Raw genomic sequence first — 27853 nt, 5'->3', positions numbered from 1 at the left:
AGGAGGAGGAGGAGGAGGAGCAGGAGAAGGAGGAGGAGGAGGAGGAGGAGGAGGTGAAGGAGGAGGAGGAGGAGAGGAGGGGAAAGGAGGAGGAGGAGGAGGAGGAGCAGGAGAAGGAGGAGGAGGAGGAGGAAGAGGAGGAGAGGAGGAGGAGAGGCCTGCCATGAGCACCTGGAGAGAGAGGGTGGGTGGGAATGAGGAGAGAGGCAGAGCAGGAGTAAGTAAGAGGACAGAGCAAGAGCAAGAAAGCCTGAGCCCTGATTTTTTTTTTTTTTAAACCTGTGGTTAGCATCAGACCCCACAGGCTTACAACCCCAAGACTTCCTTCTCAATTCAGATTCCAACTTCAAGTGTTACTTCTTTCTATAGAGAGGAGTCTTCAAGACTCTCTTTTCTGTTGAATAATCTTCTAGACTAGCCCACAGACATCAGGAAGGTACTTTAGTTAGAATCACCATTTTATTTTAAAAGATGCCACTCAGGAAGGACCACATGCAAACACCAAATAGGGCTGATGTGGAGAAGTGTGGCTATTTCTTGTGCTATCCTCCAGCTCTTCCGTATGTTCATGATCCTACAAGCCTTCTGAAAAATCATTCTTTGTGGGTGTTATGGAAGCATCATCATTACATAGGCATATACATAGGTGTATACATAGGCATATATAGGTATATACATAGGCATATACATAGGCATATACATAGGTGTATACATAGGCATATACATGGGCATGGTAGATTAAATCGCTGTCACTTGTTGATCAGTAGCTCCTGTTCCTCTCAAGGGAGCAGTAGGGAGGAGAAGGGCTTCCAACACTCTGTCACAAAGCTGGTTCTGGTGGCAGCCAACACCACCCTGCTAGTCCTTCAAAATTGTGAACTCAGATGAAATCATAATTTATTTATTTTATCAGGAAGAACAAAGACACACCCCTCAGCCAGTCTGGACATTTCCAGGGTTTTGGAAACTCTGTGTCAGTTACCAAAAACAAGGATCCAGTTTATGTTTCTTATCATCCTCCCAAAAGACAACAGGAGACCTTGTGGACTTAACATTTCCACAGTAGCTGAAGGTTCTGTCAGAACACAAGGTATCAAAGTAGCCAGGCCACAATGGGCTCTAAGAGGCAGAGGGCAGAATGCTAGCTAAGAAGATAGAGACTTGCTCAGAACTTAATTTAGACCTTGTAGACCTCTCTTCCCTAGGCAGTGAAGGTTTATTGGAAGCTGTTGCATTCCTGTGTATCTAAGGTAGAAGCCAGGTATGGAAATCATGTTGTATGCAAGAGTAGCTTTAGGGTTGTGTCTTCCTCTGAGTGACTCCATTTTACAACAGAGCAATGACCTTCATTTTTTAGTGCAAATTTTGCGGTAGACCGCGTCTATGTCTCTTTTTAAAAATTATCATTTCAGGGGTCAGGAACACCAGAAGACCACCTATGGAGTCAACTAACCTGGGGGTCCATAGGTGCTCACAGAGGCTGAACCACCAATCAAAGTAGCATCCGTTCCTCCTGGTCTTCATGTGGGTCCACTAACAACCGGAGTGGGGGTTGTCTCTGACTCTGTTGCCTGCCATCGGATCCCCTTCCCCGACCTGAACTGTCTGCCCTGGCCTCAGCGGGAGAGGATACACTTGGTCCTGCTTTGACTTGCTATCTCCAGGCAGGATGATACCCAGGAGGGACTTCCTCTTCTTTGAGGAGAAGGGGAGTGGGTACTGGGGGAGGGATTTGTGAGGGTGGGCCTGGAAGGAAAGGAGGGAAGGGGGCTACAATCCAGATGTAAAGTAAATAAATAAATGAAAAAAATTATCTTTTCATGTAATAGATTTGGATCACATTTCCCTTCCTGCAGCTCCTCCTAGATTTTCCCTGCCTCCCTAAAAATCCAACATCCCTTTTTTTCCCCTCTCTTTCAATAAGAAAGACAATAACGTCAAAACCAAAGGAAAAAAAGAACACCCCCCCCACACACACACACACACGGAGCCTTTTTGGACAACTACTGGATGTGAGGCCTGTCCAAGAAGATAGTTAATATGCCCAATGTCACTCCATTGAAGAAAACCGATTTATCCCTCTCTCCCAGGAGTTAGTGACTGCAATTATCTTCTTGGTTAGGGTGGGGTTTTGTGCCCATTTTCCCTTCTCAGTGCTGAGACCTTGCCTGGTTTGAACCTGTGCAGGCATTGTGAACACTGTCAAAGAATCTGAGTTCACATGTGTATCAGCTCTGTTGTGTGGGGAAGACACTATTCCCTTGGAGTCATTTACCACCTCTGACAGTCTTTAGCCTTGAGAGAAAGGGCTTGGTGAAGGCATCCTCTTTAGGGCTGAATGTTCCAAAGTTACTTTCTGCACATTGTCCAGTAGTGGATCTCTTTGTTAATGAATATCTACATCAAGTAGAAGCTTCCCTAATAAGGGTTGAGGGATGCTCTGATCTGGGTTTCAGCCCAGTATGGCAGCTCTGGTCCCTGGTAGAGAGAGGTTCTGTGGCTGGCAGATTGAAAGGACTGAAGAAATACTGCATCCCAGCTGTGCATCCCAGGTGTGCATCCCAGCTGTGCATCCCTGGTAGAGAATAAATCTCTGTCTTTTTTGAGCAAGCAAATATTCACCATCAGTTCAGCATGAATAATGATGTAGACCGAAGGTACTTATTTAATAAATATAGTATAATTTATCAACTTATCAAATTAAGTAAGGAACACTTGAACAGGGCATATCAAACCAGATCAATGAAAGACAGGACTCCACTGCCTGAACCACACATACCAGGGCTTCTTTTCCTGGAATATGAGGCACCCACCGGACTTGTCATAAAACCATGTGGTGCATTGCATCATGGGGTCCACAGATGATGAACTGGGGTCTATGTCCCTGGCGTTTCAGCACAGACTTTATCCACTCTGCTTGATGCAGTTCATCAGGCAGCCCCGAGCCCTGTTATCTCTCCTCTCCTGGTCTCGATGATCCTAGAAACAGGCTCCTCCAACAGCTCTGTGGGAGGCTTCGTTCATATCTTGGCTAACCACCTGCATTGGCTCTCTCCATTTCTTAAGGCCTCTTTTAATTTCCAACGTGGTATTATCTTGCCTGTGCCTGGGACCTGATGAAGGGGACCTGTTCAATGTGAAGGCTTTCTGGGGAATGAAGCTGTCCTTACCTTACCTGGGAGTTCAGCTTCCAAACAGGTTTTAGATGCTTAGCAATAAGAATAACTTGCTTGGAAAGTTGACCCAAATACCCACAAACAAAACAAAACCCAAAAACCAAAAACCAGTAGCTACTGCTGATCCACTGTTGCTCAGGATAGCCGGAGTGTGGTCTTTACCAGCTCGCTTGAAGGCCCTCCTTCTAAGCCAGACAGGCTTAGTCTCCCTAAGTAATAATATTTGCTCTTAGTTTCTTGGGGTATAGAAGGAGTAGTGAATGTCATTTGTTCCTACCCCAGAAACGCCCATCACTCTGATGTGTATTTAAAAAATCTTAATTTGAAGTACTATGCTGGCTCCTAGAAATTATGGTGGCCAAATTTGGGATAAGAGTGGGATGAATCTTTAATTGGTGCAAAGTTATCCTGAGATCTGGAATCCAGCAAACCATTGCTTAGAGCAGTGCTGGCTGAGACACTACAGAGTGGTTGTCCACAGCTGCTGAGCCTGAGGGATGATTGGTGAGGTATTTTCCGTGGCTGTCCCACTACAGTGATATACACTCTACTTAGGCCTTCTAACCCGAAGGGCTGTTTCTTAGCATTTTACCAAATGTTCATATCCAATTGCCTCTTTTATCGAATGATATTTTTCTATGATAGAATGTCAGTATTGTGTCATTTCTTCTGTTTTTCTCTATAGTACTTCCTTATTCCTATCTATATGAAACGCCTTGTTTCCTGTGTTCTCTTGCATGACAAAATCTGATATCCTGGCATACTAGATGCAAAAAAAAAAATTTTGGTAGGTCAGTGAAGAGACTGAACCTTAATTTTTGTCCTGACAACCTGACAACCTAATTATGACTTCCATAAGAAGAAAAAGATGTTGGTCTGCTCTCTAGCCATGAGTGAAACTTTCAGCATCGAAAAATCCCACCCAGTGTCTGAGAACAGCAATAGGACTGATATGTTTCAGGTAGACTAGGGAGAGACGTAAGATTTGAGGAAGACCAGGGAAGACATTGTCAAGCTGCAGGCCTCATTTTATGAGCTGGATTTCCCAGGGACATTTTATTTCAGGCTGCTACCTCCTAGTAAAGTATCTATAAACATCTTGACTGAAGATAGAACAATGAGGATCTGTTTTACTCCTGTGTTCAAGGACCTGGGCTAAGTAATCTTCCATACCATTTCTTATGTGACGCTGTAAAATTACACATTCATCTCTCACGAAAACACTCATGCCAACTGTCTCTCTGATTTCCATCCTTCCGTATTTAATGCTACAGCTTGACTCCTCAGCCTCTATTAATTTCTGCCTTTACTTCCTCCTTCTTAAGATGATACATTCAGCTTCTACTTCTCAGGTTAGGCTAATTTACAAGGCAATTACAACCAACTCCCAGATCTCAAATACGCAGGCTACATGGCCAGAGGCAAATGGTGGCCTTCTACATCATTGTCACCTGGTCCCTGGGTTAGTGGAGCTTCTGCTATCTGAAACACTGTCAGGAGAAAGGAAGGAGACAGTGAACCACACAAAGGCTTGTGGTTGCAGATCTTGCCATTGTAACAAAGCCACAAATAGGGATACTTCCTCACTCTTATCGGCTGCATTCCAAACAGGGGGTCAACACCTGTCATTTCTGTGCAAGTGTCATTGGCAACAGCAGATGGCATATCAACAGGCTAGAAATAGTATAGTCCCCTTGGGAGGGACCTTGAATGTTTTCGAGCAAATGCAGACTCCACCAAATGTGCTCCTCTTTCCGTGCCACACTTGCATGCTTGCACTGGGTCAACTATCTGTCTTCCAACAGGTTCTACCAAACCCAAACCTAGTCATCTCTGTGGCCTGACTCTTAGCCTGCAGCCTTAGATAGGATGGTGTGTCTTCCTTCATTGCTCCAGGCCCCATGATCTTTTTCTCCTTCACTAGGTCACCATTTTTTCTCTCTCATCCGATTTTCTTTGACATTTGTCTGTCTTTGTTTAGCTCCCTATAGACACTTTACAATTCCCTTTCTTTCCCCGACCCCCTTTTTTCTTCTCTCCTTTTGTCTTTCCTTCCTTTCATTCCTCTCTTACTCCCCCTTCCCCATTTTTTCTGAGTCTCATAAAGCTCACAGTGCCCTCAAACTGAGTATGTAGCTGCACAGGATCCTGAACTGAGCCTCCTGCCTCTGTCTTCCATGACCATACCTGGCTTGTCTATTCTTTGAAAGACTTAGTCTGCTGTTCTCATGGTGGGCATCTTAGGTTCAAATTCTCCTAAATTTTTTTCAATAAAGCTATCCTTCTTTCCTTTCCTCTTTGTTTTCCTATAGTATGTATTATCATTATTGGCACAGCAACCAACTATATAGATTGTTCTGTGTCTCTTGCTTCTACCTCCAGATTTACCTGCACCACACCACTTCTCTCCTGTGCTAGAAAAAAAGTAGCCTTTCCCTTTTTCCTCTTGCAAGCTACCCTTTCCTATAGCCCCCCCCCCCAGCTCTGCTCTATTAGTTGTTTTTTCTATTAAAGGAACATCTCTTCCTCTTCATTAGCTTTTCCTTGGCTCCACAGACTGCCTCCACAGGGACACCCTTTCAGGTTTCCATAACAGTTTCTTCGAAGCCTGTCTCTTCTTGGTCAGCCCTGTGAGCTGCTTCTTGGGGAGTTCTCTTGTCAACATACTGGAACTGGAACACTTGGCCTCAGTCCTGTGTGTTGATCTTTCCTCTTTAATCATCCACTGTGTCTGCAACTGACAGAAAGGGAAGAATGTTTGATGTAACCTGAACTTGATGCACAGTAGATGGAGGAGCTTCTCACTGAAAAACCAGAAGCATCTCTGCTTACAGCAGCCCTCTGAGCTCCACTCTAAAGCACGCCCAGTTGTTTTCTGTTGCCTTTAACTCCTTAAAGCACCAATTACTCTGGTTCCGATTAGTGACTGTCCCCTGTACAATAGAAACCCTTTACATTAACCCTTACCCCCAGTTTTCTCAGCATTTTCTTGTTCCTCCACCTTCTCTAACAGACTAAGGCACTCTGCTTCTATTTCAGACTAAATAAAAAAGTTTGCTTGTAAGAATACACAATTCCTACTCACACGAAACTAGTGTCCCACAAAACTATATTACCTATACCGTCTAGGTTCATATTTCAGCTTTTGTTTTAGAAAGGCCAGACGACAGATTCTCAAGTGACAAAAATCTCAGCTAGAGTTGCCTTCCTTGAGTATGGAATGTCATGGATTGTCCTTGTCACCTCGCAGATTGCCCAGCTGGGATAAACGAAACTGGACGAGAAGCGGGAACGACATGTGGAGACCAAAGGTTTACATTGTGTTTCCGCGTCAAATACATGGGCCTTATAGATATTAGATGAAATTGCAGAAGAGGCAGAAGCAAAGACTCTCCTCTTGTGTTCATCTTTAGCTGCTGTACACTAGTAGCTTTCGGATGCAGAGGGTGACCAGGGTCTTCTGAGAAACTGTTAGCAGTCTGCAGACAGTTGCCGTGAGTTCCAGGAACAGGGATCTACAGTTTCTGTGATCCAAGTGAATTTCTGACCTAGTGATAAGTCCACCTAACTTTGGACTACAACATAACTAACTCACCGCAGTTTTAGAGGGCTGGCTGGGGAACGAATTATGCTATTCTTCAACTGATACCAACCTTAGAAATGTAAATAGATTGAAAGCCAAACAATGCACCTTTGTTTCAAGATATTAATCTCAAAGAAGCCCCACGTAGCCACGCACAGCTTAAAGCTGACAAATCCTAGCTATCACTATCTGATTATACACTTATGATAGGTTAAAAGGTTAGAAAATGGGTCCACCCCCAAAGAACTATTGAGAACGCGTTTAATTTGCATTTAAAGGAACTTAGAAGACTTTTTAAAAGTTTGATATTCTCAAGGCTGAATAAATGTAAGACACTCCTTGTGGAACAGCAAGCCCTGAGGCCTTCCAAGCGCTGGCTAAAATCCGATTTTAATATGTTTCACAGTACAGTTTCATTATTTCTCAATTTATTGGGTGCTGATGTTTAGAATGAACCACAAATTCATTAATGAATGTTGTGAAATTGTGGTTTTTTTTTTTTTTTTTTTTTTTTTTAAATCATGGTGTATTTTCTCCAAGGAAACACTAATAGCATGCTACCAATCTTGTAGTCAAGCTGAGGCCTTTTTTTTTTTTTGAGGTGCTGAAAAGGAATCTTTGTGTATAGGTGTGTGTGTGTGTGTCCTCAAACTCCCCACTTAAGAGGATGACCTTGACCTCCTGATCTTCCTGCTTCCGTCTCCCCTGCGCAGAGCTCTCTGAAAGCAGGTTTTGTCCTTAAGTGTTCTCAGTCCACGGAGCTATTTGAACTTAATGTAGACTTGGTGAAGAAATCAACCCTGGTGCAACGGTTTCTTAGGACAAACATTTCTTTTTATTGTGCAATGAATTTGCAGACACTATTTGTAACAGCTCAAGAGTGCTTTTTAAGAAACCGTCTCTGTAAGGGAGATTACCTGGAGTCAGTCTTCCCTGTGGCACGAGCAGTAATTATTGATAAGTATATGTTTGTGTGCATGTGTGTGCATGCACATGTATGTGTATGCAAGCACGCCCAGCTACAACACAGCTCTTGTGTGTAAGTAAGAAGAATCCCATCTTCCGTCATTGCCAGGGAACTCAGATTCAGTCTTAGCTTGGCAGCAGGCACCTTTAGACCCTAAGTCATCTTCTCAGCCCTCAATTGCTTTTAAGCAGAATCTCTTCCTCCTTAATTTCCCGGGCTGGTTAAACGTGCGAGAAACATTTATTTTAGGACAACATTTCAATGTTTAAACAGAATCTGGAGAAGAAAACATTTAACTTTAAGAAGAAACCTCATGCCTAGTGAAAATCACAGGAGTTTTGCAGCCTCTCGCCCTGGTATTAATGTCTGTAGGATGACCCAGTGATTCTGGGTCATTCTCACCCTCAGGTGTAGGACAGCAAGGGAAGGGCCCGAGCATTCTTCCTGCATCTACCAGTACCAGGTGTGGTACCGAGTGCAAACATCCCCAGGATGTGGCCATTTTGACCTTGTTAAGGGATAGATTGGTATTCTAAGGATAAAAATAAACAAATTTTTCTCCATACTTAAAGCTCAATACTTTAGGACATATACTTTTAGGCTTGGAAAGACCCCATTTAGTTTCCATGTTCCTTATTTTACAGATGAGACCCTAAGATTGACGGTATTTGTGGCAAATGGCTTGTGTAACAATTCAAGACCCTGTGTTTCATACCCAGTGCTGACAGACAGACAGACAGACAAACAGATAGTCCAACAAATAAATCTCACAAAACAAAAAAATCTAAAAACGACTTCCAAAAGTCCACAAAACAAACAAACAAAAACAAAGAAATAACAAACGAAAAACCTGAGAAAAAGGATGGTTATGAGATTCAATAATATTATCTGAAGTCATAGGAAACTTCAAACAGGAATTCAAGGCCTTTCCTAAAACTTTTATGTCAACAACCAAGTACAACAAAGAGTCACACTGAATTTGTATATGTTTAGGATCCACACAGTCGTACTGTGGATCTAGGGAATTCAAGAATGGAGTGCCCTATATACATATCCAGGGGAAGGAAAATTTCACCGTCTGTAACATAACGAACAATTCACCTTATATACTTAATCTAAGTTGTGTGTGTGTGTGTGTGTGTGTGTGTGTGTGTACTTGCACGCGCGTTATGTCCTTCTAGGTATTCCTATGTTACTTACCTATCCACATCTATATATCTGACACTCTGTTTAAGGTATTGAAGACTACAATTAAGGAGGCAGAGATCTATTGCTGACGGGGTAATGTCCTCAACTAGTCCTAGAAACATCCCAAGTACCAAGTATACGAAGACTTGTAATTCCGAATGAGTCGTGTAGGTAACACAGTGAGCTAGGGGCCCGACCTCTGGTGTTATACTGCATGTAGTGTCACAGCACCGTAAGGAACAGAAGCTGAACGTCTGCTGGCTCTGGGCCCCTAGGGTGCACGTCTGTCTTGGCCTCAGCCCCGCCTGGCGTCGTTCGTCAGCACTGCGGGCCACGCCCCCGCGCACGGGTTGGGTCCCAGCGAAATGATGAAACTTCCCGCACGCCTTACAGAAGCCCGGCGACTCTAAGGTGAGGAGCAGCCCCCAGCCGGTCTTGTCGCTGCGCCGCCTAAGCTCCACCTCCTCTGGCCCTGGCCGCTAGTGTGCAGGTAAGCGGGACTCGGGCTCCCTGCTTGCCCTGGAGGCCTGGAGGATGCGCTGTCCGAGCGGATGCTGAGCACTCGGGTCCTTCGCCGGACAGATGCTGCCCTGCAACCGGAGGCAGGGCGGGGCGGGGCGGGCGCGGGGCGATTGTTGCGCACGGAGGTCGGAGCTGCCAGGAAAGCTTTCGCGTGAGCCAAGTGCAGCGTGGAGCCTGGGCGGCTCCAGACAGAAGGCAAAGGTGGCCTTCGTCTTGATACCAAAAATATTTTCTTTTACTGCGTGACGTCTAAACCTGGGAAACTTCGGCCATCCGAGGGTTTTGCCTGGGATCAGCTGGACGACTGCTCTAGACAAACCGCAATTGGGCGCCCCAGGCTAGTGGAGGGGCCTGGTTCTCCACCGGGACAGAGGCTCTCCCTACTTCTAGAGCTAGTGTCTCTGGGGTTGACAGTCTGGATCCCTAGTACCTAGTCCCCATTCACCTTGCCGCTCAGGCCCCTCCCCAGCTCCAGTCCCAAACTAACAGAGAAATCTGTTTAAGGAGGCAGACGGCCAAGTACAGAAAAAGGCAAAGTAATCAGCATGCTTTTTTTTTCTTTCTTTCTTTTTCTTTTTTTAAAAGAAATTATGAATAGCTATTCACAGGCCTAGTTTCAGATTTAATCTAACTTTTAAAATACACGGGCAGCTTTGATTTTTCTTGACCTGTGTGGCCTACAGGTTTTAACAGTTAACTCTTTTCGTTGATTGATGTCCTGTAATATTATTTTGAAGTAAGACTTGCACAAGGTTAATTATTGAGATCTTAGAATAAGGTGATCCAGTGCAGTTTAGTTAGACCATCAGTAGATATTCAACGTACGAAAGCGGCGCTGTCCAGTGGGTTCTTTCATGAACTGACCCCTAGAAATTCCGGGTAGCCAGAACTGAGATATGTTAAGAGTGAAATACATCTGTTTTGATGATTATGAAAACAAAACACTTGATGTTTTGATTGTTACTTGATGTTTTGGTGTTTGACTGATAGTCTTTAACTGCTAAACTATCCCTCCAGTCCTAATAATTTAAGAAAAAAATGGTGTAAAATATAATTTATTTTGATTATATTGTATTGATTGTTATGTTTGGGGTGTGTCATGTTAAAGTATCTTTAAAATTAGGTTTAATGTTTTCTCTTGCCTTCTTAATGGGCTTTACTTTTGTACTAAAATGGCACATATGGTTCACTGGCCAGCACTGCTGCAGTTGTTAACCAGGAAATGAGGAAAATTACAGGGACAGAAAACATCGAGGAAAATATGGTCCACGGAGGGCTTCGGGTGCCAATTACAAAGGATTTTAGTTTTTCTTATTCCTGCTGAAGGAAGAGTTTTAAACTTTTCTTTACATTTTAGTTTGTTGCCTGGCATATGTTTTGCACAATAGACAGTTCTCCTTGAGCCTTGGGACTTAGGTCAATTGTTCTAACTGTTCGTAATTGATTTTCAAAATGCCCTGCTAACCCACATTTCCTTCTATTGTTCCCTCATATTAGACAGATTCTTTTCTCACATAATACATTCTGAACACAGGTTTCCCCCTCTCTCTTTACGGTTCCTTTCCCCTCCACCTCTCCCCTCTGGATCCGCTCCTTTCCTGCCTCTCATTAGAAAAGATTAGACTTCTAGGAGACAAATAACAAAATATGATAAAATGTAGTAAGGTAAGATAAAAGGAAAACCATCATCTTGAAGTTGGACAACAGAAGCCAACAGAAAAATCAAAAGATCCCCAAGAGAAGGTGCAGGAATCACAGACCCACCCATTCACACCTTCAGGAAGGAGTCCTGTAAAAGTATGCAACTGAAAATTATTCCACCGTGGTTCTCAACCTTCCGATGCCTTTAATACAGATCGTTGTAGGGAACCCCAGCCATAACATTATATTCACTTCTACTTCAAAATGGCAATTTTGCCACTGTTTTGAGTCGTGTTGTAAGCGTGTGCTTTCTGATGGTCTTAGGCACCCTGGTGAAAGGGCTGTGTGACCCTGAGGTTGAGGACCACTGCTATCATACACATGCAGAGGACCTGTAACAACCCAGTGGAGACCCGTGTAGGTCCTATGGTTGCTGCTTCCATCTCGGAGGTCATATGAGCTTTGCTCAGTTGTTTTAGATGGCCCTGTTCTGAGGTCCTCCATCCCCTGGGTTGTTACAACTCCTGCTTCCTCTTCTTCAGGGCTCCCTGAGCTCTGAGGGGCGGGACTTGATAGAAACATCTTTTAGCCGTGCGGCCACTTTTCATTGTCATCGAATCGAAACGAACATCGCTCCTAAATCTCTGGCTTCTCCTACTGAATGTGCAGACCAGGCCTGTCATAGACTATTTGGAAGGGGCTATAGGCCACTTGCATTTCCTTTTCAGGTTGCTTTGCTTGGTACCACTTTTCCTTGCTTGGTCTGGTTTTACTCAAAGCGCATCAAAGCTTTGATACAGTTGGAATAGTTTCAAAGTATTGCTCTGAGTGGTTTACGTCAATACTGTTCAAAATGCAAAATGCCAATCTGCAGCAAATGGCCACACCATCTGGAACCAGCACCCTAAAAAGTACACATATTGAACAGTATGGCTAGTTGGAGATTCTCTATCGAACTATTTTGAACTTCTGATATTCAGATAAAATATTTGTAGGAATTACTTGCTTCCTGGCTTTCAGGGGTTCAATTAAGTTTCCCCTCTTCCAAAGTTGCTTCTAATTAACCAATGCAGCGTTGAGATAAACATTCGAGGGTGTTTTTGTCATTAAGGACATTTGATATTGAACGTTTCTGTTGTTAAGACAAGATCTCATGTAGCACAGGATAGCCTCGAACTCCAGACTTACCCTGCTTCTATCTTCATTGCTAGCATTATGTACCACAGTACCTAGCCATGTCAAATTTACATCTTCAGCCAACTCAAAATGCTTGTTAGGGTATCTGATATCAGATTATTGTTTTCTTATTCTTCCATAACATTTAGATAAATCACTTAGAGGTTAAGCTCGCAGATATGACATGCCTAAGGATATTTATACTAGTGTGTGTGTGTGTGTGTGTGTGTGTGTGTGTACACACATGCATTGATATTACATAATGGTGCCAACAAGCTGTTAATTTATTTCCTTTGTATTTGACACCTGCAAATAAAGAGATGGTATTTAGTTGCAGAGGCTTAAGAAGAGGCTATATTAATGGAGAATCTCCCAGACCTTGGGGGGAGGGCGTGTTGAGATTTTTCACCTGGAGGAGCTGGGGCCGGGATCCCTACCTAGTTTGGAGCCAGCCTCCCTACCATTGCTTTTGGGAGCAGTCGTGGGCGGCAGGTGTTGCAGATGTTGACCTGGATGCTGCTGGGTCTAACCCCTACCAAATCCTAAGGTGGGAGCAATGTGAGCTTCGACCGGTTGCAAGGCCTATGTATCTGGTTGACTATAAAGGTCACTTGTACTTCTTAATATTTGAAAGCAAAAAAAATCGGTCCCCAGGAGCCTGCCAACCTAATGGACCATTGCTGTAAAGAAAGACGGTTGCGTCCCAGCTTTTGGGAGGGTCGTGTACGATTCCTAGAATCAAGAGTTGCTTATACTGAACGTGCGAACCCTGTGCTTTTCTCCGTAGCCTGCCTGCAGCCCTCCTGTAGCATGTGTGGCATCTGGGCCCTGTTCGGCAGCGATGACTGCCTCTCTGTGCAGTGTCTGAGTGCCATGAAGATCGCGCACAGGGGTCCCGATGCATTTCGCTTTGAGAATGTCAATGGATACACCAACTGCTGCTTTGGGTTTCACCGGCTGGCGGTGGTTGACCCCCTGTTTGGAATGCAGCCGATAAGAGTGAGGAAGTATCCCTATTTGTGGCTTTGTTACAATGGGGAGATCTACAACCACAAGGCGGTAAGCTGGGATGGCTGTCTATAATTAAACTTCGACTTTGTTCCTTTAACTGTATCTGTTTTCCTACGTTCTTACCTCCTTTGCTCTGGTCGTGACACTTTTTAATATTCATCAGGGCTGTGTCATGTTCCGAGTTAGCTGATGGAGTCACAGGAGGGAAAAGGGCAGTTAGGACTCCAGTGCAGGCTGTACTGGCAGGAGACAGACCAAAAATCACTTATAGGACAGTGGACTCTCTGAAAGCAAATGTAGAAGCAATGTGTATGGGAAAGCCGTTTGCAGGAAGCTTGAACAGGGATGGTCCTGAGGAAACAAGACTGCTTAAACTGAGACCTGGTAGAGCATACCAGGCAAGCCTGGGAAATGTTTCCCAGCTAGGGGCATAGCACATGTAGATGCCCTGTCTGCTAGAGAGTGAGAAGGGGACCCATGGGGAGGGGGCAGGGAGTCAATCTCCTGCTGCTAAGGGCATTCCAAGGACAGGGGCAATTGAGGGCTCAGAGGAGGGATAGTCCTGCAAAGTTGAGAGGAGATGTCTGCAGTGTGGTATAATAGGACCCTGAGAAAGCCTTTGCAGCTCCACCCTTTGTGGGAGCCAGGCTGTAGAAAGGTGACTGGAGGCAATGAAGTATTGTCAAGCAAGACTTGGCAGCATTGCAATTGGAACTTTCTCCTCTGGTGTCTAGAGGGGACAGAAGTTGATCCCGGAAGCCAGATATGGTAAGGACCTTCCAAGCCAGGACTAGTTCACTCTTTTTCACAAGGAAAACAGTTAAATCTTGAATTTACCAGTGCTCGTACAAATACAGCCCCTTGCTGTATTTGCAAATTTGTTACTCCTTCCCCAAGTTGCTTCAGAGCAGTGGGCATGAAAACTGGTAATTGTTAATATCTGTTTGTATTTATCTTCAGGCCTACACATTCCCTTTAGGCTGAATTATTGTAGTGTGGCACATCATAATATGTTTCCTATAAAATAAGTAATCATTTGTCCTTTAAGAATTAGAACATTCTCCTAGTTAAAATTAAACCTAAGACTATAATATCTATTATTCAGTTCATGTGTAAGCTTCCCAAAATGTCCCTAGAATACATTTTTTGTTTTTGTTTTGCTTTGCCTTTGTTTTATTTTTTTTTGTTTCGTGTGTGTGTGTGTGTGTGTGTGTGTGTGTGTGTGTGTGTGTGTGTATGTGCTTGTACACTTATGCACTAATTTTTTTTTTTTTTTTTTTTTTTTATGGTTTTTTGGGTTTTGTTTTGTTTTGTAGTTCCGATTCCAGTCAAGGTTAAGGCATTTGGCCATCTTTTCCATGGTGAACTTTCAGATTTCTGTACCTATCTTTCATTGGTAGGGGTTTATCTTATAACTGAACAATAGATTTTTGTTTACCAGTTTGCTTGATTATGGGAACATTTTCGAATTAGGGTTCTCATCTAAAGCCTTTAGCCTCTTAGCAAATATTCTTTTTCTCCCCCCTTTGTAGAACAAGTTGCGTCAGCAAATTTTCTTGAGTTTATTAAAACAGTTCTCAAAGCCTTTGAGTGAATTGGGCCTCCTTTGGTTAGGGAAGGACCTGAAAAATCATATTTAAAAACATGGACAGGCAGTCTTCATCCATGACACAGATGTGGTGACCCTTCTCTCATTCCATACTTTGAAGCACCCAGTATCTTCATATAGTCTAGATGAACAAAAGTGCACTTGTGGTGGAATGAATTGCTACTTGCTGATAATCAGTTGAAATACCGTTATCTCCTCCTAACAGCCCTAAGAAACAGCCTGTTAAAGGCTTGCATCTGTACCTCTTACTCAGCAAATATACTTTTATTAAAGGCCTGCTGTTTACAAGGCTAAGTGCTTGGCGAAGTAAAGGTAAAGAGGAAGGTTAGGAGAGGAGGGAAGCCGTGAGGTGGGAGGGGCTTGGGTCTCTCAAGTCAAGCCAGTGTACCTGAGACTGTACTCTGCCAGCATTGCCCCGAGTCTTGTCTCTCTGTAGTGAGGTTAGGAAATATCTTGGCTTATTTGAGGTTAGAAAAACCTTTGGTTTACTTGGACAGTATTGCTGCCTGCTAATTTTGTTAAGAATTTAAAACTTAGTATCTTAAACACATGTCTTTTAAAAATTAGGTTATGATCTGTGAGCAGAGAGTTTTTGCTGTTTCTACCGAGCATCCAAATGAGACCCCCTAGAAACTTGTCTGAGAGTAGAACGCACGTGTTTAATGGTGTGTATTTTCAGAAATTCAGCATCAAAGTTTGTCTTTACCTCCTGCTTTAATTACCATCACAAAGGAGAGTGGAAGTTGTGTTCATTAATTTCAAATGCTGTCGGGTGCTTCCATCCAGAGGGGTAGATTTTCAGTCCCCACCTCTTGAGCCAGGGTGACCCTGGTAGTCCTTAGCTTGGAAGAATGGTCAGCCAGTCATGTTAGAGAGGCAGCCAAAGCCACATGCTTTAACACCTTCGTAAATGCTTTCCACAAAGGTCCACACACGGCTGTCCTGTGGGGCATATGAGCTGATGAGAAAGCCCATGGTCATTTTGTCTGTCCCTGAGAAGTAGCTTTAAAGTCCCACTGTTCAGGAAGGTCTGGATGTTGTCCTGTCCTGGGGACAGCAGCTTGGGTCTGGACTCTGTGGCAGATTCATCATATTCGTCAGCAAGGAGTGGCGACTAGGTTCTCCTTTTGCTGTATATTTTCAAGGGAGGTCTTTGAAGCTGAGCTAGAAGAGCCAATCAGCCGATTCTGCATCCCAGCCTAGAGTCAGGAATTGCTGGCAACACATTCTTAGCTTCACGGTAACTAGGCCAACTGTTCTCCTAGTGTGTTGGATTCTACCTTCAGAGATCAGAGCAAACATTGGTGGGCAATGTTTATTAGAAAATTGTGTCTATGCTGGACACGTCCCTGTTTGTACACCCAGCACAATACTGTATAACAATAGCATCTAAAACGTTACATTGACTATTCTAAATTTAGAAATTATTTAAGTACGCAGGAGGTGTCTTGTGTATATTACCTGTAAATAATAATATTCCATTTCACAAAAAGCACCAAGTTGCCTGAAGAATTGTCTTGGGCTTGGGGTCCTGAAGCAAAGGATGGCTGCCCATGTAAATGTGCATGCATAACTGAAAGTGTGCACCATGATGTGCAGTGTAGAGTTGGATGTCTTCATGTGTCATTGCTCTGGTGCCTGACCAGTGTATCTCATGTATCAGAACTGTCTTTATTGTCATGGGTTCAGCCTTTACAGTGAAACATTCTCAGGTTTTGATAATGCCACACACACACACACACACACACACACACACACCACACACACACACACACACAGTTTGATCACCGATGCACATGCATAGGACACAAACACTGAATCAGGGTACATAAGAATACTAACGTTTTGTTTGCTCTGCTTCCTTAAGCTACAACAACGTTTTGAATTTGAGCATCAGACCAATGTGGATGGTGAGATAATCCTCCATCTCTACGACAAAGGCGGTATCGAAAAAACCATTTGTATGCTGGATGGAGTGTTCGCATTTATCTTATTGGACACTGCCAATAAGAAAGTATTTCTGGGTAGAGATACCTATGGGGTCAGGCCTTTGTTTAAAGCCATGACAGAAGATGGATTTCTGGCTGTGTGTTCAGAAGCTAAAGGTAATAATGGAGTTTCTTTCTTTCTTTCTTTCTTTTTTTTGGCTTGTGTTTCTTCTGTGTGTGTGTGTGTGTGTGTGTGTGTGTGTGTGTGTGTGTGTGTGTGTGTGTGTATGTGTCTGTGTGTGTACACACGTGTACTCATACATGCACATTTATAGACCGGAGACTTGAAGTTAGGCATCTTCATTTTTATTTTGTTTTTTTGAGAGTCTCATTATGTAACCCTGGCTGTCTGGAACTTTCTGATCTGCCTTCCTCTACCTCCTGAGTACAGGGATCAAAGGTATGCACCGCCATGCCTGGCTCCATCTTGATTTTTTGAGCAGTCTCTTTGTACTTGGAGCTTACTCACCTTACTGACTTAGCCAGACAGGCAGGTCAGTGAGCTCCAGGGCTCCGCCTGCTTCCTATGTCCTGTCCCGCCCCTCCTAGAATTAAAGAGACAGGATGCTGCTACCAGGTTTTGCATGGGTCCTTGGGATTAAAACTCAGGTCCTCATGCTTGCTTGGGCTGGTGCTTGGCAGGCACCTTATCGACTAGGTATTTCTGCAGCCCCTGAGTCTTCTGGCCACTAGGAGGTGAGTACATTTCTTCTTCTTCATGCAGAGTATTTCTGCTGTTGTTTATAGACAGAGCCAAGTGACCATGGACTTGGTCACAGTGACTTCAATGCTTGTGCTAAAATAATATTCCTTTTAAGATTTTTATGCTGGGTATATTATTGTAACATTACCTTAAGTTACTATACTTATTATTGTACAGCTTACTTAGCCTTTTTCTGGCAGTAAATTTAGTAATCGTCTTTTACCCAGATAGCAAGTTTTCTGTAGCGTGCCTTTGCCCTTTTTTTGAATCCTTTGCCACGTAGTGTTCAGATTTAACATTACTTAAAATAAGAATCTTGACCTATTAAGGGATCCTGCTCACACTAGCTAAAGTGTGGGCACGAATAGATGCTTGACGTGGTCTGTCAGCAGAAGCACAGGGCATTCTGCATGTTACCTAAAGCCTTTCAGGGGAACCTGGCAAAGAGAGCAGTCTGCACTCCTGCTCCTGCGGGCTATCTTCTGGATTTTTAGACCTAATGATCACTTGATATGGAACTGTAATCCCACCATCGGTTTACTCTCTGCATCCTTAACCCTGTCCTTTTCTAGACTGCCTAGTTGCTTTTATATCTCTATGCTAAGATGCCGAAACCCAGGCAAGAGTTTGTTTGGGGCTTAGGGTTTCAGAGGGCTGGAGTCTGTGAGGTCATGATGGGGAGCAGGGCAGCAGGCAGGCAGCAGTGGAGAGCTTACATCTTGATCCACAAGCATGAGGCAGGGGGCTGACTGGGAAGGATGTGGGCCTATCCCTAGTGATGTCCCTCTAAGAAGGCCACACTTCTGAATCCTTCCCAAACAGTTCTATGCACTGGGGACCAAGTGGCTATGCCCTATAGGGGTCATTCTATTGAATCCGCCACAGATTAAATGTATTAAATACTTGCTGTTATCGGTCTATACAAACATCTCACGTGGTATCTGCCTAAGACCTTTCAGTTGGCTGCATCTCATCCTCTACAGGGGTGAACAGCATTTGAGCTTTGCCAGGTAGTGAGAACACTAGGTTCCTCTGGCCTTTGAATTCAGTGTAAACAGACTGGGCTTTGAGGCTCACTGTACATTATAACGAATATCTGTGTCGATATGCTGTTTGACTATTGACCACACAGCATTGGCTTTTGTGTCAGATTATGGTGGTGTCAGGGCAGCTATTGCTTATAAGAACTGCCTACAGTTCATTGTATGGCTCTCTCACACACATTTTATGACAGCTATCAAGGGATGGGTAGTGGCTTCTGAGTACCCCATAGTGGATCATTTTGTTTGATAAAGGCTTGAGAACCATTGGTCTCTCTTAAAATGCCACAGCGATATTTATCACGAAGTTAACATTTTGATTTCTCTTCCTCCCCCCCCTCAGATTTATATCTCATCTTGTTTGCTTTCTGACGGAAAATAGACGTTCCTTTTAAAAAGTTTTATTCTTTGAAAATTTAATAGACATCTAACAAATAGGTTTCCATGATCAGACATCTCAGCTAGGGAAAGCAATGACATGGTGAAGGCTTGAATTTTAATAAAGGGAGCAGGGCCATGGAGGTGGGAGAGGATCAGCTCAGAGAATGTTACTGTAACAACTGGACATCCATGCGTTAAAAGGCGACATTTGGAATTTTTATCTTGCTGTGTCCAGAAATTGTCTTGGAAAGAATCATTTTCCTATTGCATCAAGTGACGACAAACCCATGCGGTTTGGTGTTCTGTCTCCATGTCCTTCTTGCTTCTTCACGAGACAGATGGTAGGGTGTTGGCTCACTATTTCCTCTCCTGCTATTTTTGCATAGTGGACCAGTACTGGTACTTAAAGGGTGGAGTGTGGATTAGGGGAGGTTAGCAAAGGCGGCAGAGAAGCACCTAATTGCATACGCTGCTATTTTTCCTCTTGTAGGCCTTGTTTCCTTGAAACACTCCACCACCCCCTTCTTAAAAGTGGAGCCCTTTCTTCCTGGACACTACGAAGTTTTGGATTTAAAACCCAATGGCAAAGTCGCGTCTGTGGAAATGGTTAAATACCATCACTGTACCGACGAGCCACTGCACGCCATCTATGACAGTGTGGAGAAACTCTTCCCAGGTGACCGGTGCCCATGACCAAACTCCAGAACTCCAGGCCGTCCCTGAATGCACAGGGCCATTCACACCATTGTCAATGATCTGGGTTTCAAGATGTTTCCTCTTAGATTTGGAGGCGGTGGGATGTCAGAGAGGGAGGGCCGTCATGGTGGTGTAGGAGACCGCCCCATCTCAGCTGGTCCAGCCTCAGCTCATCTGCCGTGGTTCCATGTTGCTGTCTGTGTTGCCAGGGTTTGAGATAGAGACCGTGAAAAGCAATCTGCGTATCCTTTTTGACAACGCCATCAAGAAGCGCTTGATGACTGACCGGAGGATTGGCTGCCTTTTATCAGGTGAAGTCAGTTTAAGGAAACGTACATCTTGCTGGCGTTTAAGTGAAATGATTCGTAGCTGGCGCCGAGCTTCCACTGTTAAAAGGCCTGCTATATAATTTCCTCTTTGTTTTACAGGCTGTGTGTGTTAAAGTTAGAGCTGGTTGGTATTCATTCCTTTAGAGTCCTGTGTGTTGATCTTTGAAACCACTTTAGATACAGTTGCCATTGTAAAGGGGCTGATAAAATGTATGTATTAACACAGGCACATACACGTGCACACACAGACACACACAGACACACACACACACACACGTGTACACAATTCATTCACATCACTATAAATCTTACTAAAGCTGACTTCAATTTATAAAACTCTGAGTTCTTAACAGTCAGACGCCAATCCAGATGTGTGCCTGTAACCATTGACCTCCTTCCTATGCTGCAGGGGGTCTGGACTCCAGCTTGGTTGCTGCCTCTCTGCTGAAGCAGCTCAAGGAGGCCCAAGTGCAGTATCCTCTCCAGACATTTGCTATTGGTATGGAAGACAGCCCCGATCTAGTGGCGGCTAGAAAGGTACGGTGCGGCCTGCCTGTTGTATATTCAGAACTTAGTCCTGCTGTTAGGATGAGCATCAAGCTGAAGTTGTCCTAGTGTGCCACTTGTTACTGTAATAAAGGCCATGACCGAAAGCAAGAAGGGATTTCTGTCATGGTCCAGTGAAGGAATCTAAGGTGGGAACTGGAGGCAGAAACCTGTAGGCAGAGACCATGGAGGGGCCTCTTATTCATTGGCTTGGCTCCTGAACCTTCAGTTCCCACCTTGAGTTTGCTGCTTTTTCTTTCCTCAGTGGACTGGGACTCAGACTAGGTAAACCAAATAAACTCTTTCCTTCCCAAGTTGATTTTGGTCATGGTCGTCATGACGGCCATGGAGAATACACTAGGATAGAAATTGGTACCAGGGTGACAGCTCACATCTGGTTTCCTTCTGAAGCATTGCGTTTGGAACTGTAGGCAGACCAGACATTGTGCACACAATTCTGTGTGCGGAAGATGGCGCTCTTGCTCGGTAAAGACCTAGAAGGACTGAGAAAGGTCTATGTGAGAATCCCAATGCAAATACCTATGTGCTGGAAGACAGGAAAAGGCTGTTAGTGTAGGGATACCGTGCTGGCTGGATAATGGATTTTCCTTCACACTCAGGTGGCAAATTATGTTGGAAGTAAGCATCATGAAGTCCTTTAGACATTTCAGCACAGCTCAAGAGAGCTGGTGTTCGAAAGGGGACCATGTTGGACTGGGGAGAGATGAGGCAGGTTAGGTAAAAGAGGAGAGGGTGGTAGGCTGATTGGGACCTGGACTGTCAGTCTGTAGCTTAGGGTAGGAAAGAGCCAGTAGGAGATTTACATCTTGTGGTTGAGTGCGAGGGCCAGGCAGAGACCTGGCATGCTTTAGCTAGCATGTGGCTGCGCCTGCACCTCCTCTTGCCGAAGGGGCCTATACCACCTTTTGCTGCAGCAGTCTGGAGAGACCTTGAGTATCTCCTGCTTTGTTTCATTTCAGCCTGAGAGAAATGGCCTGTTTTATTTTCTAAAGCAGTTCTTTAACAAAGATATGGATTTTTTTTTCTTCACAATCAGGTGGCAAATTATATTGGAAGCGAGCATCATGAAGTCCTTTTTGACTCTGAGGAAGGCATTCAGGCCCTGGACGAAGTCATATTTTCCTTGGAAACTTATGATATTACGACAGTTCGAGCGTCTGTAGGTAAGGGATTTTATTGTAGTGAAAAGAGTTTTAATACTGAAACAGAGGGCCTAGAGAGATGGTTCAGCGGTTAAGAGTACCAGTTGCTCTCCCAGAGGTCCTGAGTTCTATTCCCAGCAACCATGTGGTGATCTGATGCCCTCTTCTGGCATGCAGGTATACAGATAGAGCACTCATACACATACAATAAAAAAAATACATCTTAAAAAAAAAAATACTGAAACAGTAGAAGGTTTAAGATGATTTCAGCTTAGGAGATATTATCTAGGTATGAATACAAGTAAAGTTTCTATATTGTGAATAATACCACAGTATATTATTAAGACCATGTAAGCGTGCTCTGGGTTTCTTTTTGACTGAAGGAAGTGCCTAATGAAAACAATCAGATCATCTGAACGCTGAATTTACAAGGTCAGCTTGGGCTCTAGTCTTAACAAATGCTTCATAAATGTATTAACAGCTACATTTGCTAAGCATATACTTAATGCTAAGTTCTGTCTCCCATATTTCATATGAATTATTTGTCATCTCAAAACTAACCCATCCTAACCAGTATTTCAGCATCCGGAAGGCTGAGGCAGGAGGACTACTGGACACTCGGCATTTATGGCATGACCATAGAATGGATACATAATTTGGCCCCCTTTCTCCCATGTTCTCTGTGTCAAATATCTTGGGGGGTATAGTTGGGCCACACATGACTATCCTTGCATTTCACCAACCAAAGCTTAAAAACACTTGAGAGCAATAATGTGTATTACTGGACATGTACAGACCTTATTGCTGTCATATTGAAAATAATTCCGTGTGTCAACTGCTCACATAGCATTTACACTGTATCAGATATTGTATGCAATCCAGAGGTGACTTAAGGCACAAGAACATCTCACAGTGTTACAGGTTCAGATCTGTGCAGTAGTGCAAGTGTCTTGGTGCACTGGGTCTTTGCTTCCTAGTGCATATAAAAGCCACGGCTACTGTGTACTGTGGTTTGCTGACTACCTTTATTTAGGAATATCTTACTGCTGTTGGCCATCTATGCTTGTGGAAAACGATGCAGTGTATTTGCTTCGAGCTGGACTGCCAGCTGTTTAATTTGTAAGAAATGAACTTCCTCTGAAGGACAGTATAGCCAAGCACAGCAAAACAAGATGGGCCTGTGTATGTGTGTAAGTTGTGTGCACTCACTATCATTTTATAAGGAGTTGGGATATCTGAAGATGTGGGGAGCTGAGGGAAGAGCCAGGAACCAAACCCAAATGAATACTGAGCGAACACTGTTCTTATTAAACAGGGACATGGGTCTGTAGTGCGATCCATTGTCCTTAAGGAGTTCTTGTATTGTAGATACTCCATCACACAGCTTACCAGTTGCTAGCTATACTGCCATGCAAGCAACGCTACTTTTCCCTGGAGAACACATCCTAAGATCAGAACTGTACCACAAAGCGGAGAGACCCAACGTTGATGAACCTCTAGAATGTCACTAGCTGGGTGGGTCTTGTTAAACGCTCACTTTGGAGCGCAATAAAATACCTTGTGTATTATAGTGATTTGGCCCTCGGAAGCATCATAGTTCAATACACACACGTATAGCATGTCTGCGGTTGACTTTTTATGAGGTGGAAGCAGAGTTGGGAAGAAGAAAGTCTCTCCTAAGAAGGATAAAAATGAGACTGGAGGAGACAGGTGTAGTGGAGAGAGATGGGAAATGCGTTCAATTAGACATAGTACTTACTATACAGAGCCTTCCTAATCAAATGTGAGATTTGGGACTGAGGAGCAGAAATGGTAAAGAACAAAACACTTAAAAGTCAGCTGCTTCCATTAGTCCGTTTTTTCGTTACTATAATGGTTCATCCCGGATGAGAAACTTCAGAAAATAAGGATTTTTTTAAACTCGGAATTTTGAACCCCAAAAGTCTAACAGCGTGGGACTTTGGTGGGTGGCATCAAGAAGTTGCACTTGAGGAAGAGATCTCATAGTGATACCAGCGGCCAAAAGACTAGAGAGGGGTTCTGTTTTAAACATCTGAATCAGGAGATATGATTTAGTTTATCCTGGCCATTGCCTTAGTGCCTTCTACGGTGAGATGCTTGAGGACCCAAGGAGCCCCAACCAGACCTAACCTCCCACTTCCACCAAGGATCACACCACCAACACTTGAGCCCTTGGGAAATCAAACTGCGTTCACAGTATCTCACGGCCCACACCTTACTTTTCTGTACTAGTGTTAGTATACAAACCATGGTATTAATACTTCAGGTATTTTAGTGGTTCAGTCTAGCAAAAAATAAATCATGGAGCCTGTTTATAAAATATTACAGTGGATTCTAGGCTATTTTATTGCTTAAGTCGGATGGACTGCATGTGGCTGGCTTATAAGTTTGAGATCCATTTGGAAGCTGCTCTAATTCTTACATTAACTCAGTCCAGCAAGACAGTCCAGCCTGCAGTTGTTTCTGGGGCTCTCTGAAACATGACGCTGACATCAACGTTAATCCCTCTTTCGTTTAAGGTATGTATTTAATTTCCAAGTATATTCGGAAGAACACGGACAGCGTGGTGATCTTCTCTGGAGAGGGGTCAGATGAGCTTACACAGGGCTACATATATTTCCACAAGGTAGGTTCTCCGAAGTGAAAAGGTGGCCAGACTGTTAAGAAAAATCAGAATCACTGGCCACCTTCTAGTCTGTTCTTACGATTTGTAACATTTTTAGAGTGCATGTGTGTTTGTGTATAAAAATTGATCGTGTCTGTTTTATCTATCTATATCTATCTATCTATCTATCTATCTATCTATCTATCTATCTATCTATCTATCTATCTATAGGAGAAAGAAGGCTTAATACTATCCAATACTTTTTGTCCTTAAAATTAAACATGAGATTTGCTTTTGTTTTTATCTGTGTGTCTGTCTATTTATTGATTGACTGGGGTTTTTTTTTTGTTTGTTTGTTTGTTTTTTTTTTTAAAGACAGAGTCTCATGTAGCTCTGGTTGTCCAGAAACTCACTATATAGACCAGACTGGCCTGTGCTTCCCAAGTGCTGGGATTAAAGGCACTGTGTCTGTTGCTGAGGGCATCCATTTAATTTATTTCCACACCAAGCATTTTGGAGGGTGGATAGGCCTGTCTTATAAAACATTGCTGGCCTCTGAAGTCATTCACTCACATCCCTTACCTTCCTCTGAAGTTTTCTGCCTTACTCATTTTTTTATTTTACACATGGGGGGGGGGGGGGGATAAAGGCTGCCTGTGTGCTTTGAAAACACCTTTGTTTGTGAAATAGGCTCCTTCCCCTGAGAAGGCTGAGCAGGAGAGCGAGAGGCTGCTGAAGGAGCTCTACCTGTTCGACGTTCTCCGTGCCGACCGCACTACTGCCGCCCATGGGTAACTTCTGAAATCAGTTGTAAAACCAGCAAGGAAGAAAGAGAGGAAATAACTTAAAATGAGATCGGCTGATTGTTTATTTGTTTGTTTGTTTGTTTGTTTGTTTGTTTATTTATATTTATTTTGGGTGGCTGCGAAGTATGGTTTGCAAAATTTATTCCCCAAAAGCTGTGCTATGGTTTGGATGCTGTCACCGGGGTGAGGAGAGATCACCGTCTGTGGGTGTGTCCGGCAGATTTTGTGCCATTAGGTCATAGCAGCAATGGCCCTCTCTGGCCCTGAGGGAAGGCTGCAGCAGCTACTTGTAAATGTTTCAGAGCATTTGGAAGTTGTTAGGCCCAGGTAGCAAGGACTACACGCCTGCCAAGCCACGTTGCTGCACCTGGGAGGGGACGTGTCATCTCCATCCATCGATAAGATTGTAGAATAAAAATAAGTTTCTTTGGTGCCATTTCTTCTTGCCCAGAGTTTCCATGTTTAACTGGGCTTGTTGAAGAACAGAAGGCCCTTACGGTGCAGAATAAACACTTGCCTTTCAATGTTTTCGGCTCCTCTACTGAATCGTATTTGGTTTAAGAATGGGCTGAAATCATAGTTATTCCATGTCTGCATGTCCTGAGCCGTGTCACTGGGGACTCTTGTACATATGATGCACAGGTTTTCGTATGCCTCATGACCAGGTCACTGATGACAGTGAACTCTTTTGCTTTTAGAGAAAGAAGTTAATTTTTCATAGGCACAGAAGGAAAGACATAGTTTAACACAGAAAGCTTCCCTCCCTACATGCTGTTTTATTCAAGTACAGGCCAGTCATGTACTGTGGCCACTAGGAGCTGGAACATGACTGTGTAATTGCCACCACTCAGTCTGGTGTGGTGGTTGGGAAGCCGCGCCAGGCATCTGATTCAGACTGTCTTCTTTCCCCCCCAAGTCTCGAACTGAGAGTCCCGTTTCTGGATCATCGGTTTTCTTCTTATTATCTGTCTCTGCCGCCAGAAATGAGAATTCCAAAAGTAGGTAAATCAACCCTGGCTAAAAACCCCAAACGTCATTGGTTCCTCTGGTGACTCCACTGGCCACCCCCCCCCCCTTTTCTGCTCTTCTCAGAATGGCATAGAGAAACATCTCCTGAGAGAGGCTTTTGAGGACTCCAACCTGCTGCCCAAAGAGATTCTCTGGCGACCCAAAGAAGCCTTCAGTGATGGGATCACCTCAGTCAAAAACTCCTGGTTCAAAATTTTACAGGACTATGTTGAACATCAGGTCTGTCTTCAAAGATATCTTCTGAAACAGTAATAGTTTAATAAAGAGCTGGGATCTGTGTTTGCATTTAGTTTCAATGGTTGTGACAGGGCAGTCAGTGCTTCTGCAAGGAATATGTCCTTTCTAAGCATTACGAAGTCATTAATGAAAGTCGAGTATTGATGATCAAAAGACAAAGGGTAGCAGGAAGACTTCCTAATCATCGCTGACCTTCCTGCACACGTCTGGGTACCTGCTAGGTACAAATGAGTCAAACACTGAGACTTCAAGTATGAAGTATGCATGAGAGCTTTTAAGAAGTTACTGCTTATTTATTATAGCTTGTTTTGGCATTTTTCTAAATAATGTGTGCTGCAAAGGGTCGTGTTACTTTATAGTATGCCTTAACTTTATTCTGGTCTCCATCGGAGCAAATACACATTGAAATATTCTTACTTTATCTTACAGGTTGATGATGAGATGATGTCCACGGCCTCCCAGAAATTTCCCTTCAATACTCCCAAAACTAAAGAAGGCTATTACTACCGTCAGATCTTCGAACACCATTACCCAGGCCGGGCTGATTGGCTGACCCATTATTGGATGCCCAAGTGGACCAATGCCACAGACCCTTCTGCCCGCACCCTGACCCATTACAAGTCAGCTGCCAAAGCTTAGACGCTCTCTATACTCTTGTGTAAAAGTAAATGTTTCTTCCGGCTCTGGAGGCAGAGAGTCGTTGAAACAATCAGAAAGGATGAAAATCAACCATCGGCCACTAAGGCTCCTTTAGGCAAGGAACGAAATAAAAGTATCACATCGAAAATGCCTCCTGGTTGTGGGTACCAGTGCAGCCTCCTTCGAGGTAGCCAGAGACCGAGTGGCTCTTTCTGTATTGCCACTGACGATGCGCTAAGCCAAAGGGAAGAGCAGGTGATCTTAGCATCTCAGGTCTGCCTACATTCCTGACAGCTGGCTGGGCAGACTGGGATGTGAGTCCTTTGTGGGAATTGGTGACAGACAGTTCTGCTTAACAGGGCAGGGAAACAGTTTTCAGGATTTTTGTTTGTTTGTTTTTTAATGTGCCCTCTGAAGTCTCACGGAGCTGGGGATAAACTTCTCAAATACAGGTTCAGATGCTATGTTAGGCTTTTGCGGCTTTCTATGGACCACTGATATAAAACTGGACCTCATGAAATCTAGTTCCCACAGCCTTTTCCCATAAAACTTTATTTATAAGAACAGGTGGTGGGCCAGGCATGGATCCTGGACCATTGTACATTGACACTTATTCCAGAGGAACTGTCCAAGCCACACATTTCTCACAGATGTGCTAGAGAAGTAGGAAATGGTACTTACAGACAGAAGGTGCTTATTTGATCGTTTATTGGAGTGCTTCAGGACATGCTGACAGACTTAAAATGTGAATTTAGCTCTCCATTTTTTTTTTTTTTGAAAAGAGAGTACTTGGTGCA

The 27853-nt window shown here is 43.8% G+C and overlaps 1 protein-coding gene across 2 annotated transcripts; it reads left to right on the top strand.

The window, feature by feature from the left end:
- The first annotated feature begins 9281 nt into the window (after window positions 1-9281).
- On the top strand, window positions 9282-27201 carry ASNS (asparagine synthetase (glutamine-hydrolyzing)). 2 transcript variants are annotated; one of them, XM_080936168.1, is made up of 12 exons: window positions 9282-9404; window positions 13041-13312; window positions 16741-16978; window positions 19476-19661; window positions 19891-19992; window positions 20420-20547; window positions 21614-21740; window positions 24260-24366; window positions 25036-25136; window positions 26068-26149; window positions 26244-26399; window positions 26847-27201. In XM_080936168.1, exons 2-12 carry the CDS (start codon window positions 13064-13066, stop codon window positions 27054-27056), a joined length of 1686 nt encoding a protein of 561 aa, XP_080792294.1. In that variant the 5' UTR covers window positions 9282-9404; window positions 13041-13063; the 3' UTR covers window positions 27057-27201. The 2 variants fall into 2 exon arrangements, with proteins under 2 accessions (XP_080792294.1, XP_080792295.1); XM_080936169.1 differs by having other exon boundaries at window positions 9283-9325.
- Window positions 27202-27853: the final 652 nt, after the last annotated feature.

Source organism: Micromys minutus (genome assembly GCF_963924665.1).
Source record: "Micromys minutus genome assembly, chromosome: 23".
In the NCBI taxonomy this organism is placed as follows: Eukaryota; Metazoa; Chordata; class Mammalia; order Rodentia; family Muridae; genus Micromys; species Micromys minutus.
Note: the sequence above shows the minus strand (reverse complement) of the source record. Positions and strands in the feature narration are given on the sequence as shown.